The sequence below is a fragment of the Hyaloscypha bicolor genome (assembly GCF_002865645.1).
Source record: "Hyaloscypha bicolor E unplaced genomic scaffold K444scaffold_17, whole genome shotgun sequence".
Lineage (NCBI taxonomy): Eukaryota > Fungi > Ascomycota > Leotiomycetes > Helotiales > Hyaloscyphaceae > Hyaloscypha > Hyaloscypha bicolor.
Window position 1 is genome coordinate 535253 of NW_020194519.1, and position 21604 is coordinate 556856.

Below are 21604 nucleotides of genomic sequence, written 5' to 3' on the forward strand. Positions count from 1 at the left end.
TCCACTCCCCTCCCCTCCCCTCCACTCCACTCCACCTCCGCCAAAACACCACAACTCGCTAGCACCGGAGTATTTCACAGCGAGCCCCGCCAGCCGGGCTGCCCCTCAATTTCCTCCGCCAACGCCAGCCCAACCTCCACCCCCCGTGTTCCGTCAGAACCCGGAGTGAGTTCTGCCAGAGCACCTCGTCAACACCGCATGCCAGGGCCTGATTCCAACATGATTTCTCCTTACATACCCAGCTCAACTCCTCACAGCATATCCATTTCCATCGATCACGGCTAGAGCGAAGAAACACAACTCGGTCGGAGTCAACAGCAAAATGGATTCTATACCCCTCCACCCCGCATCCAGCGCCCCCAAACCTGCCGAAAATGCCCCCTCCAAGCCATTGAACGTCCTCATGGTCGGAACAGGCGAATACACAACCGGGTTCGTGGGTGGTGGCGCCTCAGGAAGCGACAAGAAGGTGGGCGTCGTGGGCCTTACAATGTTTGACCTGCGACGACGAGGGAAGGTTGGGCAGCTCTCTATGGTTGGGACGAGTGGGACGAAATACCCCGCGATTCGTATGTCGCTTTCCTCCTCCCTCAGCAACCCAAGTCCCAATTGACGATTCCCAGGCGAGCATCTGCATAAGAACATCACGCAATTCTACAACGGTCTCGATACCTCCTTCCAATCCTACCCCGCAGACGACAAGGTGGACCCCAACGCCTACAAAGCCGCGATCGATGCATTGTCTCCCGGCGACGCCATCACGATCTTCACGCCCGACACCACACACTACCCGATCGCTTTGTACGCCATCGAACGCAAAATCCACGTCCTGATCACAAAACCCGCTGTCAAAACCCTCGCCCATCATCTAGCTCTCCTGGAAGCAGCGAAGAAGCATGGGGTTTTCGTGTATATCGAGCATCACAAACGCTATGATCCGGCGTACGCGGATGCACGCTTCAAAGCACAATCGCTGGGCGATTTCAATTATTTTTATAGTTACATGAGCCAGCCTAAATCGCAACTCGAAACATTCAAAGCTTGGGCTGGCGTGGATTCCGACATCTCCTACTACCTGAACAGCCATCACATCGACATCAACGAGTCCATTGTGCAAACGCTCGGCTACGCGCCTGTCAAGGTCTCCGCCTCGGCATCCAAAGGCACAGCCCTAGATCTGGGCTGCGCGCCGCAGACGGAAGATACGATTTCGCTCTTGGTGCATTGGGTCAAGACCGCTGATCCGAGTAAAAGAGCAACAGGCGTCTACACCGCGTCTTGGACCGCGCCGCAGAAAGCCGGTGTTCACTCGAATCAGTATTTCCATTACATGGCGAGTGGAGGCGAGATCCGGATTGATCAGGCGAAGCGAGGGTATGATGTCGCAGATGATCGAGCGGGGCAGCTGATGTGGTATAACCCATTCTATATGCGGTATGCGCCTGACGAGGAAGGGAATTTCGGGGGCCAAGGCGGGTATGGATATGTGAGTTTCGAGAAGTTCGTCGATGGGTGTCGGGCAGTGAATGAGCGGGGCGTGGAGGCGTTGGAGGTGCTTGATAAGAGGGGGCTACCGACGCTGCGGAATACGGTTGCTACCACGGCGATTCTGGAGGCGGGGAGGAGGGCTATTGATGAGGGGCGGGAGGTGGGGATTGAGGAGAAGGAAGGGGTTTGGAGGCTTATTTAGAGGGGGCATTGTTTCTCAGGGTCCGGAATTGGAATCGGACTATCTCACTCATGACCTGTTGGACTGGGAAAAGCGTAGAATGCAATCTCGCTCCGTTTTTTACTTTCTTGCTAATGTTTATTATTATAAAGCAAATCCTGTTGAAAGGAGACTGACTCAGTGAGCCGCAAACATCCTTCATCCATCAAGGAATGGTTCCCCAGGCATTATTCATCCGCTTCCACCTATCTGCAAATGCAAATGGCATATTTTCCTTTCCATCCGCCCTTCGCAAAACTACAGCTTTGGCGTCCTCAGTCAAGCCTCGTTAATCGCACCCAACACCTCCTTCTCCAGACTCTCCGGCTTCGTCGTACTCGCCCACCGGCCCCTCACCTTGCCATCCTTACCCACCAGCCACTTCTCGAAGTTCCACTTCACCCGCTTCATGCCGAGCAGGCCCGGCTTCTCCTCTTTCAGCCACTCGAACAGCGGGTTCGCTTTATCGCCGTTGACGTCCGTCTTGCCCATTATGGGGAAGGAGACGCCGTAGTTGAGCTGGCAGAAGGATTGGATTTCCTCGTCGGAGCCCTGCGCGAACGGAAGGTGAGCCTTTTGTTTTCAAGATGCGAGCAAAGCGAGCGCAGCGAGGACGGGGGTTTGGGGGCTTGCCCCCATCTACTACACGGCAAATGGGGAAGAGATAATTGAAAGGAGGGGGAAGGGGGGACGTACGGGTTCCTGGCCGCCGAACTGGTTACAGGGAAAGCCGAGGATGACGAACTGGTCTGGGTGCGAGGCAGAGATCTTCTTGTACAGCGACTCGAGGCCCTGGTACTGGGGCGTGAAGCCGCATTTCGACGCCGTGTTGACAATCAAGACGACCTTCCCCTTGTAGGTATCTAGGGGGACGGCGGCGCCTTTCTCTGTGGCGGTGGTGGTTAGCAAGGGCTTTGTATACTGATTGAAGTGAGGGGTGATGAGGGGTCACGCCATTCCACAGCAGTGGTGTGAGGAGGTTGGAATTGAGTCCGCACGTACTATCCAAAGGCTTGAAATCATAAAAACTGGTAGCGGACGCCATGGTGCTTAAATCTCTCTTTTGCTGCTCCTGATACCTCTGTACGTCCTGACTCGGGGCCCAAAGATTGAGGAACGGGATCGACTTTTTGACTCCGTGAGCGGCGCGTTGATTCGGGTCTTTGAATGCGGACTGGAAGAGAGATTGCTGCGCTTGCATAAGATGACTCGAGTGTCGTGGAGCTCTTCGGCAGAGGATGGGTTTTATGAGGACAGCGGATGGGGAAGAGGTGAGGTGAGGTGAGTTTGTAAACCGTTTCATTGATGATGAAGCACGGGATTCTAGACTCGTTAGAGGCACCGGCACAGGCACAGATGTTGCGGGTGGACGGCATGGAGCCTCGGCTCAACCGCCTTCCGAGCCACGCCGCCTGTGGGGCTCAATTCAAGCACGACGATTGATCGGGTTTTCGCCCGCTTCTTATCGATAAGGATCGTGGAACTGGTGGCGCGGTATCCCTGATCGAATGACGGGTGGCTCACCCCCATTCGTCTCTCCATGCAGCAGCAGACCAGATCAACGAATGCTTATTTCAAGCTTGCGCGCAACAATGGCCGAACCTCAATCCCAGCAGCAAAGGAATATCGTGATTGTTGGTACGTCCAATTCCCACATGCCAACTTGGCAGAGCTGACTCGAGCAGGGGGCGGCATCATCGGCTGCACAACAGCCTACTTCCTGGCTCGACATCCACTCTTCAACCCCTCGCTGCACAAAATCACCATCATCGAAGCCCAATCCATCGCCTCGGGCGCCTCGGGGAAAGCAGGCGGTCTCCTCGCTCTCTGGGCATACCCAGCATGCATCGTGCCCCTCTCCTTCAAGCTCCACGCCGAGCTGGCGAAAGAACATAACGGCGCCGAACGATGGGGATACAGAACTTTACACGTGGGCTCGATACGGGCAAAGGGAAAGGTATATGGTTCAGATGTGAAGGGCGAAGAGAAGGGCGGAGGAGAAGAATGGCAGAAGTTACCCAAGACGAAAAATAGAGGGAAGACGTTGGCTAGTATACCGAAGGATCTGGATTGGTTTGACCAAGATTGCATAAAAGGATACTCGGAGATGGGCACGCCGGAGACAACAGCACAAGTCCACCCGTACCTCTTCACGACCTCGATTTTCCAACTCGCTGCCGAAGCGGGTGTGCAGATTACCTACGGTTCCGTGACGGCGATTGATAGCTTCGATAATGGGGTGAAGGGAGTAACGTATGAGGAGAAGGAGACGAGGCATATTAAGACGTTACCGGCGAGCGACGTGGTGCTTGCTGCGGGGCCGTGGACAAGCCATGTCTTCCCCGAGGCGCCAATTGATGCGATTCGAGCACACAGCGTGGTTATAAAAGCAGATGTCTCGCCTTGGGCTGTGTTTACGGAGATCGATCTGCCGAGGGATTTTGGGAGGAAGGTGGAAGTGGGGGAGAAGAAGAGGAGGCATGCGTTGAATGTTAATCCGGAGATGTATGCGAGGCCTGATGGGACGGTCTATGCTTGTGGTACGTGTTGCCCTCCAATTTCCTGCTCCTCAAGCACATTTATTGATCTGGAGAGCGTTGTAGGAGAAGGCGACACCGACGTCCCCCTCCCCAAGACCTCCAACCTGGTAGTCTGCGACGACGACAGATGCCAAGACATAACCGACTACATCTCCTCCATCTCCACACCACTTCGCACCGGCGACGTGCTCATAAAACAAGCTTGCTACCTTCCTCACGTATCGAGTGGCGGTGGGCCACTGATAGGGGAGACGGGAATAAGGGGGCTATGGATGGCGAGTGGGCATACGTGTTGGGGTATTCAGAATAGCTGTGCGACGGGCAAGCTAATGAGCGAGTTTATTTTTGAGGGGGAGGCGAAGAGCGCGATAATTGAGACGCTGGATCCGAGGAGGTTTCTGTAGGGGGCGTAAGGGAAAAGGGGTAATGAGGTAATGAGCAATGAGAGCCGAACGAACAAGTAGATTGTCCCAAAGCCTTCTCGAACACTGAGCTTGACTGCCAGGATTCGCTCCCCGCTTCGAGGGCGATTATAATATACCAGCAAGCTCTTGGACAAAGATACCGCTCATCACATAACAAAAACTCATTCAGAGCTTCATTGCTTACCTGTTAGCATTGATGTTGAGCTCCCGTGAGCTCAGTGAGAGCACGTCAGAACTTCTTTCCATTCAGCACCACCTCACATCAAGCACGACAATTCGCTCCTCATTTTGCCCTCCCCTGATTTTTTGTATGTGCGACAGAACCTTAGCAATGAGAAGCGGAGATGTTGAGAGTTTGGCGAAAATCAAGGAAAAGGGTGTAAGGCCAAGCGAGAGCGAGGAGAAAGCGAATTGAATCGATAACCAAGGCGCGAATTTTCAAAAGTGAGACGAATCAAAACAAACCTGCGATGTGCAACAAAAATTGCAGAGACAAGACAGTGGGGTGAATTTACGGTCTTCGCAGGCTCTTAGCTAGCTTGGCTAGAGCCAGCGAGAAAGGGAGACTTTATGATTAGCGAGGACGCCGACCCTGATGCGAAGGCGACGCGAAGAAGAGCAATGTAAACAAATGTGCGATGTGAAACAAAAGTACGGCACGGACTGGACTGTGATATTCACTTGCGGAAAGCAGGTAGTTGAAAAAGTGAATTCGGTAAGTCGAGCAACTGGAGAGTTTGGACCCCTATATCCAATTTTCCCACTAGCACTCTGCCTTTGTCTACTTTATTCCATATCCGGTAAGAACATTTCGCAATTAGTATATAACGATTTTCAGTTCGAAAAATGGAGTTTGATTTGACCTCTTATGGATAAGCGAGCGGTTACTCGTAAACTCTCTGCAATATAAACCTGATCTAGAAAAGCCCAAATGGGATGGTATTAAAAAAGGCTAGGGTACTTCTTATAGCAAGTATACTGTTTAATCTAAGCGACTGGTAGTTAACTCGGTGTTGCTGTTATTCATTATTACATCCGATTCATCAAGAAAGTCCCAGAAAAGTCCGAATACAAATTGCAAGCAGAATCTCCTATATTCAAAGATTTCTGGTAAGAATAATAGCTAAGGCCAGGTAGCGTAATTGGGGAGTAAATAAATATACACAACTCTCTATTATTATAAGGACTTCCCTGCGAAATCTTGGGTGTTTTTCTTGCAGAAAGGGTATTTTAACTGCTTACTGGTTCGCCCTTTTATCTTCACCCATTTCATTTGATTAGCGATGTGAGCAGTTATCGATGCATAGTTTATATTATTACTCACTTGGCTTTTAGGTATGGTCTGAGGCAGTCTCTAAGTATTGAACGAAATCTCAAAGCAATGCTTTACTTAAATTGCCAAGAAAGCAACCAAGAAGGCTAATGAGGAAAGAACGGCAATAGCAGATATTTAATAATAATTAAATGCAATGCTTATTTCAATCTCTTATTGCTAATTCTTTCCATTGAACTAGAAGTAGACCAGCCTAAATATTTAGTCCTTTCGGAGTTTGAGCTTCTGTTAAATCCTCTCCTGCTGCCACCTTGCACTTCTCTTCGATAACTAGGACTTTTTGTAGGTTTTAACCCTAATTAATCGAGATGCTTCGCGTTAAGAGGGGTGCTTACCTAGAGGTAGGTACCAGTAAGTTGGTATAAAGCAGGCTCGTCCCAGAACACCTTCGACTCCTTTCGCGAGAATGCAAGGGTATGGCCAAACTGCACTCGTTTACCTCACACGAAGCCTGGCCCTACGAGTCCGCTGGGTTCCTGGGCACGTTAGTGTCTTAGGAAACGAAACGGCAGACAAGGCGGCAAAAGAAGGCGTAGCTCTTTCCTATCCCACAAATGCAGTTTAGACGGAAACTACACGAGCTCCAGCTAGCAAGACTAGTTCTCCTTGGATGTATTCTGGCAGCCCGAACACAGCACGGGGACTTTGCGGCCTATTACGAACGATTTGGCCGGAAAGACGCCCGCCTATACTGCTCTTGTCACAGACGCAAGACTCCATTGCACTTTTACTTTTGTAGTATAGGTAAGAGCAAGAAATAATTCCCAGAAGAACCTGCATCTAAGGTCATTCCAAGGCTCTTAGGCACCCCCCAGGGAGCAGGGGAACTAACAAGCTGGCTAGTGATACAAGATTTTACTAGAATATCTGCCCTTGGTCTATAGCCTCTTAAGCTATAAAACCATCTCTTCCTCCTTTGTATTTTCTCTTATATATAACCCAATTACTCTTTTAGGGCGGCAGTAGTGGCAAGGTACAGAAGGAGAGAGAGCGAGGTTATAGAGTAGGGGGATCTATTTGTATTAGGGAGAATAGAAACAAAACACTCATACACGAGGCCTGTTACAAGTGGAGGCAATAATATGAATCCTGCCAAAGCCACAGAACTCACTGTAAACTCGTAGACTAGATAGATACCCAGAGGCCTTTCTCCCCTGGCATCTTTTGCCCCTTCGGGGCTTGAGGCACCAAACCCTCACGGGCTAAGTGCCGCCCAGACACTAAATATAACAGACGGATAGACAGACAGGTGCCGGTAAGTAAGTAGCTTCTCGTATAATATTATAAGCACCTAGTTAGTTAATTAATATAAAATAAATTAATTCAATACCTCGTTTCTCTATATAAAAAAGAATCTGGAACTATTTTTTACTAACAAAAGAACCCAAATTAATAGTTTATAGTTTAAGTTTCGCTCTTTTTAGTTCCTTATATATTTCTATTTTATAGCTTTAGAATTATATTTGAATTTCCCAAGTATTCGTGTTTTGATTCCCCTTGTTATAAAATATTTGCTTAATAAACGGGCACGATTTAATAAGCGTAATAAAGCTGCGTTTTGCAGAAATTATATTACTAATTTAATATACTTATATTTATAAAGATTGCGATATAAAGTATTAGAAATGCAAGGTATTTTAACTCTTAGTAATTTATAAGAAACAAATTTTAGGCAAGAGTTTACTATAAGCCCTTATAACTCTAAGCAGTACTCTCTAAATTAATATATGGAAGTATTATAAAATATTTGCCGGAAATAAGTAAATTTCCTAGGGTTATATTATTATTAGTAAAGCAATTATAATACTTAGATATTAAACAAGTAATTATTATAGGCCGTATTAGTAATAACTTCCTTATAAGTATAAGAGACAATTCCTAAAATAGTATAGCAGACCTTATTAAAGATTGTCGCAGTGAGAATCACTGAATTGGGGCTAGCGCGATCGCTCTGCTTAGTCAGGATCTGTGCACTTACTTCCTAAAGCTTCATACTTTACTCAAGCTCTTTTCTAGCTAGTTCAATAAACTCTTTTACTATCTAATACAACTCCCTACTCTGCGATCTTTACATATATTAGTTATGAGCCCGGCCTCGCACTAATAAGCTTCCCAATTAGTATGCCGCAGAGAGTATTCAAGAGCTCATTTAATTCATTCTTCGAAAATCATACTTCAGTTCATATTTCCGATATTAACCAATTAACAGAAACCATTCCCATAGTTCCTATAGTTTCCAAAGCTCAATCGCAATCATATCAGAAGCTATAGTAAAGATTATTATCCTAAAGGACCGCAGTTCCTGGGCGGACTGGTTCGATACTCTCCGTAGAGTAGCAGGTAATAAGGGCATCTGGGATGAGATTAACCTATTTAATAATAAAGCAATTAAAACGAACATGGCAGCTCCTTCCAGACCTCCCCTTATAATTAACAAGCTTATACTAAAGAAAACAGAGGATTACTATACCAGATACCAAGTTAATATGGAAAATTGGAACAAAGATACTTAATCTATAGTTAAGAAAGAATCAAAACTAGTATCTCCATAGCCTATAACGTTCGGGGACGTCAGAGATTACTATTTGGTACTCTTACGGGACTATAAGATTAAGAAACTGGACTAGACAAACAAGCTAGTATACTACTATATAATTAGGCAGTGGCTCCGTTAAATAGTTAATATAGAGATCCTTACGAACTCTATATTAGGCCTCAAAGAGAGTAAGCAGAGCTCTATTTACAAGGTTCTTAAAGCTTTATTAACGAAATACGGTTCTATAGATATAGTACAAATTACTACCGCTCGGAGAGTATATAACTCGGTCCTACTATAAGTAAGCAAAGGAAGAGTAAGCCCAAAGCACTGGTTTACTAATTAGGAGAAGATACTTAATAGAGCCAGAGCTCTCAAAATCGCCAAAATCAAAGGTACTCTAGTAGTAATCGAGTTCTTAATAGCCCTCTAGCGGAAACTCGTACTAACCTGGGCAACAGAATAGCTTAGTAATCTATATAGTAAAAACGAACTGGGGCTTCTAATCCTTATACTCGAATAGTACGGCCAGGTATTTAATCGGATTATTTTGGAAAATTAGAATACCAAGTACTCAGGAGCTCCTGTAATCTTTATAATATTCGGAAATCGAACTAGTAAAGGATTGGATGGCAAACCCGATTCAGATAAGTATAAGTACTATAAGTACCCTTATAAGGATTCCAAAATATATAAGTATAAGTAGGATTTACTTAGCTATACTACTATGGAAATTACGATTACCGGATCAAGTAAAACTTGAATAAAATTTAAGCCTAATAAGGAATAGATCGGAAAAATCCGGGAAAGAATCTTAATCAAGTATTAGAAAAATCTGAAACCTTAGCTAGAAGAGAAATACGGTATGAAAATTACTAGTAGACAAGCTATAGAAAAGCTAATATCCGGTACTAGTTCCAAAAAGGAGCCCAAAATATCCGGAATCCAATTTCCTGAGAACTTTAATATTATTCTAGTAGATCCTATATTTATAATCCAGAGCCCAGGTTAGGGGATCTATATAATACTCGATTTCTTAAGATATCCGCTCTCTTAGAGTACCTTACTAGATAACTGCGGTACTATATACCTGGTTAATAGTAAGGATCTAATTAATTCTAGTACTTTTATTAAGGCAAAAATTAATAATTATATAGAAGTAGGAATAACTAGTCTTCTAATTATTAGATATAGTACTTGTATAATTAAAAACGTAGTTAATAGACCCGTAGGACCGTATACCAAAGATCTAATTCTTTATAATATTATAGTTATTAAAGGATTCTATATAAATATTATTTCCGAAGCTTGCCTGGCAGAAAAGAAAGCTTAGTATTATAAATATAATCTTATAGTCAGATTAGGAGATTATAAAGAGAATATAGTATTAATATAATTAAAGTATAGGTTTAATTTAGTTTTCCTTGAATATAAGCCGCTTTTTACTTATTCTAATATTCTATTCGAAATTCCTACTAGTACTAGTGGTATATTTATATTTCTAATACTCGAATATTTAATTAGAGCTCGGTATAAGAGATTAAGGGAGTATCTCAAGCCGAGAAGTAATTCAGAAGAAAAATAGTATATAAGAGCAGGGCATTTAGCCTATAAAGTTCTATAAAAGCTTATTAATTATATATATAATATAAAAATTAATAGACTAATAAGGATTATATACGAATTTTGTATTTAGGTATATACTAGGTAAGTAATCTCGTATAGGCTAACTAAGAGAAAGTCTATTTAACTATTTTGGAGGATCTTATGGGACTTATTTAATTACCCAAATAGCTATAATAATTTGAGCTAGATTCTAATAATTAAAGATGAATTTAGTAGAAAGCTCTTTGGATATCTTCTATAGAGTAAAGGAGGTTTAGTAGTATTTAATATAATTAGGGATTTTGAATAGTAGGTATATAAGTAATATAATCTTTCAATTATTTATATTAAATATAATTAGGAGAAAGTAGTTATTCCAATCTAAGGAATATTAGCCTATTAGATCTGGGTAAAGGAAGAAGGTATTAAAATCGAGCTTTTTCTTTTATATATATATAAGCCAAATAGTAGTACTAAGTAAATAGGGTAAGAGATTATAAATAAGGCTATTATAATATACTTAATAGCTAATTTACCTGAAAAGCTATAGCCAGAGAGCTCTATAGCCGCAATCTACCTATATAATCGGAGCCCTTTATATATAAATTATTAGAGAATACCAAATAAAGTATTTGATTTGTAATTCTGTAATTATTTCCGTTAGTATAACCCAGAGCTTATAGCTCGAATAATAGTCGATTTCAGGCCTAATTGGAATAGGATCTATATATACGGTTCTAGGGTATATCTAATAATTAAGGACTGTAAAATAGGATAAAATAAGAGAGTATTTAAGGTTATACTATACGGGTATATCAGATATTTAGTTAGATATATTATATCTAATATTTATAAAATCTGGGTCCCTGTATTTAATAAAGTAATTATTATATATAATATTATATTTAATGAGAATATACTCTATAAAAAGGATCGTGAATATACTAAAGGCTATAGTATAGAGATTATAAAGGATATAGTAGAACTATTCCTAGAGAATGAGATTCAGGATATTGAATTAATTTTTGAGAATAAGGGATTATAATATAATAGCTTATTAGAGTAAATAGAAAATAAGCCTAAACTAGGAGATAATAAGCAAATGAACTAATAATTAGAAGAGCCTATAAGTATACTAATTAGTTATAACTTGGGAATAGGGAGCTCTATAGCCTTACTAGGAATAGAACTTATAACTTTATAAAGTATTCTAGAGCCAGAAAGTATACTAGAGTCTAGGAGTAGTGGAAATAAAGGTACTAAGCTCTTAAGAAGGCTTAGTACTATAGAGAGAGATATAATAGAGTATACCGGAACCGTTAGGGAAGTATACTAAATTAATAAAAGTAGGAAAGGATCTTTTTAGGACTAGTAATAAGGTCTACTAATAGCTCCTATAAGCAAAGCAGGAAGCTTACCTATAGAACGAGTAGATAGCTTAATAGAAATAGGAGGATCCTCTATGGAAAGAGTAAATAGCTTAGCTAAAGTAGAAGATTAAATAGTAAAACTAAAGAGAAAATAGATAAAGAAGCCAATTATTAGAACTAGAGAAGGGCTAATCCAAATGCACTTATATAAGGGAAATGATTAGGACAGAGATCCAGATAAAGCTAGTAGTAGTATAATTACTATGGTAAGTATACTACTATAAATAATAAATAAATCAAATTAGATTAACTACTTAGAGTCTCTTTTAGGGTCTCTCTGGCCTGATTAGCTAGAGAATTATAAGAAGGAATTTAATTATAAGACTATATATACTATAATTACGGTAGTAGTTTAATTAAGAATATACCTAGAGTAAAGTATTCCGGGTAGTATAATAATAAGAAAAATTTATATTAATAATCTTCTAAAGGCTCTAAAGATATAAAATAATCTGGAAAAGTATCTAGCTAGGGAATATTTTAAATCGGATACTAAACTAGAGATTAATAACTTTAAAGCTCGAAATTACTAGAGAATTATTTCTAGTAATAAAGCAAGTATACTTCCGATTTCTTTAAAATAGATATTTATATATAAAATCGATTCTAATAAATATATTACTCGGTATTACTTAAGGCTAGTAGTTTATAGAGATTTCCAAAAGGAGATATTATTCCTATTTATATATGCCGCTATATTTGTAGTAAGGTCTTTTCGAGTAGCTAGTATAATTGCGGCTTATTTTGATCTGGAAATAAAGTAATTTAATATTATAAATGCATTTATTAATACGGAAAGAGATTCTAATAGGCCTATAGTAGTATATAAGCTACTAGACGGTTTTAAGGTGCCAGGATATATAGTAGAGGTAGATTGAGCTCTATATAAGCTATAAGACTTTCCTGCTCTATAGTATAAGTACTAGATAGATACTCTCAAGAGAATTAGACTCTCTAGACTTAATAAAGAACCCTGTATTTATATAAATACAGATTATAAGGTCTTTATTATATTCTATATAGATGACTTTTAAGTACTTTATTATAAGGATAACAAAGCATATATTTAATTAATTATTACTCAGATTAAGATAGTTTATAAGCTTTATAATATACGGGATATAAAGTAGTTCCTAGGGATTCATATAATTAGAGATTAGAAGACTAAAAAGCTCTGGCTAGTTTATAATATCTATATTAAGAAGATTACTAAGAAGTTCAGGGTAATAGATAGGAAGTGCCCTAGTATTCTATTACCTGGAATTAATCTTCGGAAATATAGTAGTTAAGCTTATCTATATTAAATTAAGGTATATTAGGAGAAGGTTAGATTACTACTTTATACTATAATTATAATTAGGCCGGATATAGCTTTTGCTATTTTAGTACTCTTTTAGTTCTTAATAAATCTTACTCTAGAATACTTTATAGCTATAGATTAGGCTCTCTAATACCTGTTTGGAATCCGGTTTCTAGCAATTTAGTATAATAGGAAATACAGAGAAATATAGCTATAGATTATATTTAATACTTTATATATAAATAACCTGGATATATAATAATCGAGCTATAGGTATATGATTTCCTTATTTAGAGGTTTAATATTATGGAAAGCTGCTTAATAGAGTTCTATAACTATTTCTTTAACCGAATCAGAAATATATAGAGTTGCTTATATAGCAAGGGAGACTATAGCTCTCTAGAGGCTATTTAGGGATCTAAGCTTAGATCTTGGAGAGCTCTAGACTATATTCTATAATAATAAGTAGACTATTTAACTAATTATTAGAGAGAATAAAAGAATTACTATAAAGTTCTATTATATTAATATCCAGAATATATAGCTATATTAAAAATATAGTAAAGACATATTTCAAGTTATATATCTTTAAATGAGTAGTATACCTATAGATAGACTTATGAAAAATCTATTCCGATTTAAATTCGAGAACTTTAGAGCTTTATTAAATCTTTAGGATATTAGAGTAAAGATTAAAATAATTAAATAATATAAAAAAAGGCTTTTATTTATATCTTTTATTTATAAAATCTATTAAAATAATAAAGTTTGAGAGCTAATAATAGGAGATCTAAAGGCACTTTACTATAGTATTAATAAGCTTATATAGAAGGCCCTTTACCTAATTAGACTATTCTTTATTCCTCTTAATAGCCTTTTAAACTTTAGTAGAAGAGCTCTTACTACTATTCTCTTTATTAGATTCGGTAATCTCAAGTATAGTATAAATAAAGTATCTAAGAATAGATAAATGCTTTAAAATAGTCAGAATCTATAAAAGAGAATTAAGAAAAGAGAGCTTACGGTATCTTTAGTAATTAGAAGTTCTATAAGAAAGAGCTATATAATAGGGATATAAGAGATCGGAATAGCTAAATAAGAATAACTAGAAGTATATTTCTAGTAATAAGAACCTTGGCTAATAGTATTATAGTAAGAACTATTACTCTTGCCTTTTAGAGCGGATAAGACTATATTAAGTCAAAACGAGCTTTGGAATAGTATAGAGAACTTATAATAACCCATATAAGGGATCTCTCTGAGACTAGTATAAATAGGACAAGGAGTATAAGGCTTTGGTATAGACTTCTTTACCTTTAGTAGAGGGGTACTAGGAGTATTAGAAGATACTATAGGGATCTAAACCTTAATACTCTATTAAAAGTGAGCTTTATATTAATAGTCAAGAGCTATACTTATAGCGGACTTGCAAGCTACTTAATACTATCCAAAGTTAGTAAAAGGTAAAGCAAGAATATATTTTGGGTTAAAAATACCTTGGATTTATAAGCCGGAATCGACTTAATAGTAGTACAAGAAGAGGTAGAAGCTATATTTGCAATAATCGGAAGCTTGGGAAGAGATCTCTGGAAGGATATTAAAAAAGAGTATTTAATTAGAGGCTCTGGAGTTAGTAAAAAGGGGAGGTTTATATAGAGATCCCCTGGAATTTAGTAATCTGGGAAAATAATATATATTAAGCCTATTTGGATCGGAATATTAATACGGCTTTATAAAACCCATATATCGGACGAATTTCGCTATTTCAAAGCTCTCTAATTAGGCAAAATAGGTAGAATACGGTATTATACCTTCCTGGGGGGTATATTATAGTAAGAATTACTAAATTAGGGCTAGCGTAATTGCTCTGCTTAGTCAGGATCTGTATACTTACTTCCTGAAGCTTTATACTTTACTCAAGCTCTTTTCTAGCTAGTTTAATAAACTCTTTTACTATCTAATGCAACTCCCTACTCTGTGATCTTTACGTGTATTAAAGATATATAAGCTACTTTAATAAGAAGGGCCTGGAAATATAGGGCCTTATAGCGAGTTTGCTATTTTAATCTATACCCAGTATGGGAAATGAGTAGAGTAGAGTAGAGTAGTAGGCCTTACTCATATTCTACTCAAATAAATTTCTTACTATTTATACTCTACTCAATACTCTACTTAACTATTCTAGAATATTCTAGAGTAGTTGAGTAGTATATATGTGGTACTATACGTGATATTACACGTGATATGCTAGCCTAATTAGATAAGGCTCCGGGGTGGCCCGAGTCTAGCGCTACTGTACTGCCTAATTAAGTAGTAGTAAGGCTTGGTTAGTAAGATAGAATCTTAATATATTCTTAGGCTTCCTTAGCTATTAAGGGCAAACTCTTCTCTCAAGGTACTCTTATTATTTAAATTATATAATAGACTTAATAAGAGTACTATTAAGATAATATCTTACTTAAAAAGCTGGGGGTTATTTAAAGACGAATTAGAAGAAGTAAAAAGAGAAGAAAAAAAGCAGGAAAAGAAAGATTTTAAAGAGGGAAATCTTGTTTTTATAGAAGAAAGGTGGTATTTAAGTAGCCTTATATAAGCTCTAGCTTAAATTATATAATACTACTTAATATATACCTTATTTATTTATTAATAATTAAATAAATATTGATTTATTATATTTACGTGACTTGTATATAACTACTCTTGAGTTACTCTAGAGTAGTACTCTACTCTACTCTACTCAAGTACCATATTATGCTACTCAAACTCTACTCTACTCTAGAGCAGCTTGAGTAGCTTGAGTAGTTTTTGCCCATACTGTCTATACCCTAGAGGGTCTAAAAGTCTCCCAACGCCCTGTATCCCCGATACTTTATACCGCGATCTCCGTAGCTATTATCCTTTACTTCCTCGACAAAAAAGAGAGGTCCATTTATCGCATCACGCGTCAAGCTTCCATGAATATCATTATCCACTTTCGTGTATTTGACACTCCGCTCTCCTACCTTTTCAAGTATCTCCCTCCAACCCCCATTAGCACCCGCGTCCCTCAAGAGTGGCGCAGCAAATGCCCTCGCAGTTTCCAGCGGCGACATTGAGCTCTTTCTTTTCAGAGCCCACCATCCGTAGTACGTAGGCAGTATAGCCACAACCGCGAGGATATTCAGCGACGCCGCGACAGCTACCAGAGAGAAATTTGTCGTAAAGATGGTTTTTGTGCTGGTTCCCGTGTAAGAGACGGTCTGGGTTGCGTTGCTGGCATTTGCATCGTCTTTTGCAGCTTGAAGGGACATGCGGAAGGCGATTTGGCGGAGCTGGTTGAGCATGTAGTCTGTTGGGTCCGTCCAGTACACCGTGTGGTTGATCAGGGCTCCGAGATCGCCTGCCATAAACTGATTTGCAAGGGATCCGCTAATCTGGTATTGAGTAACACCGAGGTTTTCATTGAATATAGCATTAGCACTAAAGAGGTAATCCGCCACATATTTGAATCCGCCTAGAAGGGAGAGAATTTGCGCCCCTATACCGGTGCTTTCTATTGAGTCCCCTCTATTTTTGTTCAGTTAGACAAGTACTCGGTATACCTTTATTATATATCGTTATAATAAATTTTTGAAGACTTACACGGTGTAAAGGAATTTGTCGTTGACAAAATCGTCGTACTTTAGTGCAACTGTGCCGTTGCGAAGAACAATGTCATACGATACTATTCCAGGAGATAATACACATTGCTTCCCCACTAAAGTTTTAATTGAAGATACGATGGAGAAGTTATAGGGACCGGGGGGGTAAGACGTTGTTGATTGAGAATAGTTTTCAGGTAGGTATGTAATGTTGAGTGTTACCCGAGCGCCGTCATAACCAACGAAAATTTTGAAATAACTACTTGAAGTATTGTACTCGCAAGAGTTTTCACTTTCAGGAGCAGTCGGGTTGTAATATTCACACGTCCTGTTTTCAGTTACGTAAATATCTTGGTGGGTGCAGTTGACCCCAAGTCCAAAGCCCTATAGAAAGAAAATAATTAGGATGTAATATAAAAGATATTACCCCCCTCAGATGTTGAAAAGGGGGAATTATTTCTGGACTTACTTTCACAGTTGTTATACAGGAGTCACCGCATTCCGGATGGTCCATGGACATATTAGTATTCGAACTATATGATTGTATAATTTCTCTGAGATTTGGAGCTTGCAGTCCAAATTCATTCGAGGGTTCACGGGATGCAAGGCTCATAGCTCCATAAGTGGCAGACACGTTAGATGCAAAACCTAGCGTCATATTTCCGGTGTGCGAGACTAGGATCCCAGAAACAGGTGTGATAGCTCGCTGGAAGAGAGGACCGCGAATGACTGATAACAGAGTTATTATGCAGGCTAGAAGTGTAAGGTTAGAGATGTCTGGTGAGCGTAGAGGATATTTCATACCTAGTGAGTTGAAGATGCTAGTCCCACGTAATCCAGCTTTCAATGCTCCCCAAGAAGATGCCCCGGCATACCAATTATCGTGCAATCCTCGAAGCTATTGAACGTTAAAATCAATACACAGTAGAAAGATATCATGTCTAATACTTGCAGTAGAACCTCGCAATGAATTCCACCAAAAAGAGATAACTAGCCCTTCTCCGAGCGCAAAAGTGAGGAGAATGTTGGATAAGGAAGAGATAATGGATAGTAGTACAGATGGAGCTAATGACCAGCTGGAGATGACTTGATTGTTACATTTGATCGCGATAACGACTGCTGCGCCTGTAGAACACACGGCCATTACCAACGCCATAATACCCAAAACTGGGAATCCGATCCAGAATTCAGTGCACCATCGATTCTTCTTGAAACACTCGCGAACGTCGGACTTTGGCTTCAAAGGCATAGATTCTAAGTGGATTGAGGAATGAACGGGTGTAGGTGGGTCTTCGTCCGCAGTGCCAGCCTTGTCTTGGTTGTGTATTCGACTTGACGGCGAAAGGAGATTTAGTTCTTCAGGCGGGTGCGCTGAAGCCAAAGACTTTCTTCGAATTTCTGCTGGCTTCATAGTTCTAGAAAGGGTTGTAGTGTTTAGCAGACTTTAGCGGGTGCTGTCGATGGTTGCGAATGTAGAAGGAATATGCTTTTAATAACTGGAAAGGATGCGAGCCACGTCACAAAAGGCTCCAAATAGCGTTTTGGAAGGATCGAGGCTTAGAGGAGGTCAAGCCCGACTTAAGACTTGCGCCCACTTCTACGGCTTCTAATCATGCATCAGCAATAGTTGCGAGGCGTTTGTGTAACCACACCACAATTCCTAATAGGCTGTCAATTTTCTCAGCTCTTGCTAAGGCAGTCGAATCCTTGCTAAATCTCCTACCATTGGTGCGTCTAGCCTATTTTAATTGGCTTTCCTTTCCCTTCAGCCATGCGGTGTAGTGGCACAAATTTGAAGGAACGAAAGAAAGACACAAGTGGGGTCTGCTCGGTTATTTTGAGGGCACATTTTCTTTATCAGGACCTGCTACTTGATACTGTAGGCCGCGAGAGAATTTTGAAGACAACAGTGAACAGAGCCGCAACGCTTCCCAGTAGCGTCATCGCAGGACCAGGCTCCCAGCAAACTTCTCAAGTTGGTGACGGTTGAGAGAAGTCAAACTTGGGGGAATGAGAGCATCCTGGGCAAAATGGTACGCACGTGCGCCCCGTGGAATGCTTTGCAATTCCCATTTCTCGTATCCGGGAATGGGGAGTTGGCTTTCGAGGGGTACTCACTGCCCATCTACCTAGCTCTGGGTGACGCTCACTTTAGACACCACCCGTTGGCTTAGTAGTATATATAAAACAGAGTTGATATGAAGTTTGTACCGGAGTTACTCTTTTGAACGAAACTTACGGTTTTGGGATCGCTTCGGTTGCTTGGACAGGGAGTGGGACCGCTTCTCTCCTTTTGAATCCATCTTAGCTTCCTAGGCATGCAAATGCGAAGCCTGTTTCCTTGATCTCTACCTCTTATACTACCCAGCCTGTTTCTCGCGCATTGGTTTTATTGTTCCTGAAGTAAGCAATTCTTATGTGGTTCCTAACTGCTTGTTTCCCCCTCCTATAGTCGAATAGTTTAATACCTGAAAAGATGGTAGTAGTTCACACCTTTATATGGGATTTTTAAGTATTGCTAATTGATAAATTGATAGCGATGCCTAGACCATCATCCTTACAATACTTGCCCGATTGTATTCAAGTTTATATTAAGCACAGCAAAGGCAGTGGTGGGTCACACGCCATTAATTATTCACTCCAGATGCTCAATTAGCGCTTATTGCTCGGTATCCGTCAGGCAGTAGGAATCACAATGTCGAAGCTCTCTTGCTTGACAACATTAGCCGACAGCTCCACCTGATATCTGAAATGCTTATATGAACAAAGATCGTAGATAGAAATCTATTCACAACGCCGATTCTCGGAATCATACCGTCGACATCTATCAAAAACATCAAGATGCTCTGATTCACGCCTTACTTTCCATGCCTATAAAAACGCCAAACCAGCCCCGGAGTTTGCACTTCTTTCATTGCCAAGCAACAGCGTTCTGTGTATCCAAGAAGACCAAACACTATCTTGCAACAAAACATCTTTTGCACTATTCTATTGCCATCAAAACACTTTCGCTCAATTAGGTTCTTCAACGAAGCCAAGTTTCGAGAAAGTGGAGAGAATACCCAGGGAAATGAATCAAAAAAGTCTAGCTCAACTAGTCATACACCCTCATGGTTTCTCGACAGGGACTAAGGATAGGCCTGGACGACTTATACTACGCGACATCCTCGGTCATGAAATTGCGCAATTCAAGCGTATTCTCACCACTCCAGAAAATCTCAATTACCCAGGAGCGGATCCTGGATTGGCTAACATCCCCGACTCGGTCCTGCAAACCCATGTGTCCAAGGAGCACGGAAAGACGAAGCATACGGTCAATCTATTTATTATCTTGAAGCCAGGACTCGAGGACTCCATGAATATGCCATTCGAGCGCGTGCCACATATGGTTAATGGCGGTCATGTCATTGGGTTCATGACTCTCACTCTCGACCAGCACCCTCATGACCCTAGCGATTGTGGTGCCTATATCGGCATAATCATCCATCACGAGGCCAGAGGACAATACTTTAGTAAGGAGGCATTTATAGCCGTCCTCGACTATATTCTCCTAGGTCAACCAACGACATTGCGTAATGGGAACTTAGGTGGTTTAGGCTTGCGCAAAGCTTTTATTGAGACCGCCGTGGAGAATAAAGCGCTTAGGGGTCTAATGGAAAGCATTTACCTAAAGCGCCTCGAGCGAGAAGCTACACCAGATCATGGACAAAGAGGTCGTATGATTGTCCCAAATGTAACTTATACAGTTACAAAGCCTGAATGGTTAGAGGCCAGGAAACAAATAACTATGGATTGGATGCCGGAAGGCCAGCAAGCCCTCTCTAGAGATGGGTCTCCGAATTTGGGGGAGCTGGAACGTGGACATGCCTCTGGCTCCGGACATGGTGCTGGTATTGGACATGCCTCTGGCTCCGGACATGCCTCTGGCTCCGGACATGGCGCTGGCTCCGGACATGGCGCTGGTATTGGACACCTTTCGGGTAATGGACGCTTTGGCTATGGTGCTTACAAATGATTTGAGGAGCACTTTGCTCGGACTGCTTCCGGCCAAAGCTTATAAGGGAACTTGTTAATGTGCCGAGTCTTTGATCAGTACTTTTGTACATAGCCTTGCGACCCCGCTTATAGGCAGCGTTCAGCAGGAATTGAAAACGCCTGACATTACTCCCTCTGTATTTTGATTGGGCTCTTGGCGCATTACTAACAGTCACTACTTGCCAGGACGCCATTTGCCTCACGGCACGTTTTGCATAAACGTTTATATGTGTGGGCAGGTTTTTACGAGTACTTTGTGAGCTGTGGAAAAGAGGACTCGATTGTGGACCGAAGGGAGGAGAGGAAGGCTCCGGAAGCTATATATATATATACGGCCCGGTACCCTAGTTCTCGCTTATTGCAAAGCACACGGCGCAGCTCCGTACTGTAGGAGATTCTGGTGGGCAGGCTATCTCAGGGCGAAGTTAGAATAGCTTAGGCTTTGCTCCGGCATGCTCACCCTCAACTCAGGTTAAAGCAGCACTTGCTCACATCCGTAGACTAAAACGGAACCAGCGAAAGGGAAAATTAATCCTGAGTCTATGGGTATCGCATAACCAAAGCCGCCACACTCACTCCACAGTTTCTTGACAACTATAGATTGAAACTTTATACAATTCAAGTGCACACGATAAAACAAGTTAGAATGAGTTTAGAAAGTTTTAAAAACCAATTCTGAATGTAAGATTATCACCGCAAAAAAAAACGCTGCCGCACCTGCGCCCAAGATGCGGCTAGCGCGCACATCCCTCACCGCCCGAGTGAAGCGTGCGCCCGATCGCAAGGCCCCTTTGATTAATTATTACGATAACAACGAGCATTTTTCTTGTAGAAAAAATTAGTAGAGTTATAGTATAATGTACTAATAGTAGCTCCTCGTTCTCCGTTCAAGGAAATACCTCATTGCGGGCGAGCTATCTCAAATAATAATAATAAACTACTACTTACCCCGCTATTAAAAACGCTGCCGGCAGCGTTTTTAAGAAAATTACCCCTCGTTCAGAAAATTTGGGCAGTAGGGAAGGGCTAACTAATAAGAATTCCGTATGCTTAATAATGCACGTAAAGATCG

The 21604-nt window shown here is 41.1% G+C and overlaps 5 protein-coding genes across 5 annotated transcripts; 3 read left to right on the forward strand and 2 right to left on the reverse strand.

Moving 5' to 3' along the window:
* Positions 1-322: 322 nt before the first annotated feature.
* K444DRAFT_519616 (NAD(P)-binding protein) lies at positions 323-1690 on the forward strand (the record flags this gene model as incomplete). Its single annotated transcript, XM_024873968.1, has 2 exons — positions 323-569; positions 624-1690. The coding sequence occupies 2 exons, from the start codon at positions 323-325 to the stop codon at positions 1688-1690; spliced, it is 1314 nt and encodes a 437-aa protein (XP_024741627.1).
* A 65-nt stretch (positions 1691-1755) lies between these two features.
* Positions 1756-3078, reverse strand: K444DRAFT_608408 (GSHPx-domain-containing protein). The gene is made up of 3 exons (XM_024879380.1): positions 2711-3078; positions 2405-2595; positions 1756-2260 (listed from the first exon to the last, which is right to left on the reverse strand). The coding sequence occupies exons 1-3, from the start codon at positions 3009-3011 to the stop codon at positions 1988-1990; spliced, it is 765 nt and encodes a 254-aa protein (XP_024741628.1). The 5' UTR covers positions 3012-3078; the 3' UTR covers positions 1756-1987.
* A 222-nt stretch (positions 3079-3300) lies between these two features.
* K444DRAFT_640539 (FAD dependent oxidoreductase) lies at positions 3301-4652 on the forward strand (the record flags this gene model as incomplete). The annotated part of the gene is made up of 3 exons (XM_024884505.1): positions 3301-3346; positions 3394-4248; positions 4312-4652. 3 exons carry the CDS (start codon positions 3301-3303, stop codon positions 4650-4652), a joined length of 1242 nt encoding a protein of 413 aa, XP_024741629.1.
* An 11254-nt stretch (positions 4653-15906) lies between these two features.
* On the reverse strand, positions 15907-16380 carry K444DRAFT_477320 (uncharacterized protein; the record flags this gene model as incomplete). The annotated part of the gene is made up of 1 exon (XM_024872949.1): positions 15907-16380. A coding segment is annotated over one exon (474 nt), but the record flags the coding sequence as incomplete, so codon positions are not given.
* A 3187-nt stretch (positions 16381-19567) lies between these two features.
* Positions 19568-20512, forward strand: K444DRAFT_625379 (uncharacterized protein; the record flags this gene model as incomplete). Its single annotated transcript, XM_024882519.1, has 1 exon — positions 19568-20512. The coding sequence occupies one exon, from the start codon at positions 19568-19570 to the stop codon at positions 20510-20512; it is 945 nt and encodes a 314-aa protein (XP_024741631.1).
* Between the last annotated feature and the right edge of the window lie 1092 nt (positions 20513-21604).

What these genes read in the sequence shown, in the direction of transcription:
- K444DRAFT_608408 (XM_024879380.1), bottom strand. Translation starts at nt 3,011, where the DNA reads ATGAAACGGTTTACAAACTCACCTCACCTCACCTCTTCCCCATCCGCT. An exon ending in TGATTTCAAGCCTTTGGATA is followed by an intron (nt 2,596 to 2,710) that starts GTACGTGCGGAC and finishes CCACCGCCACAG; the next exon opens with AGAAAGGCGCCGCCGTCCCC. An exon ending in AGTTCGGCGGCCAGGAACCC is followed by an intron (nt 2,261 to 2,404) that starts GTACGTCCCCCC and finishes CCGTTCGCGCAG; the next exon opens with GGCTCCGACGAGGAAATCCA.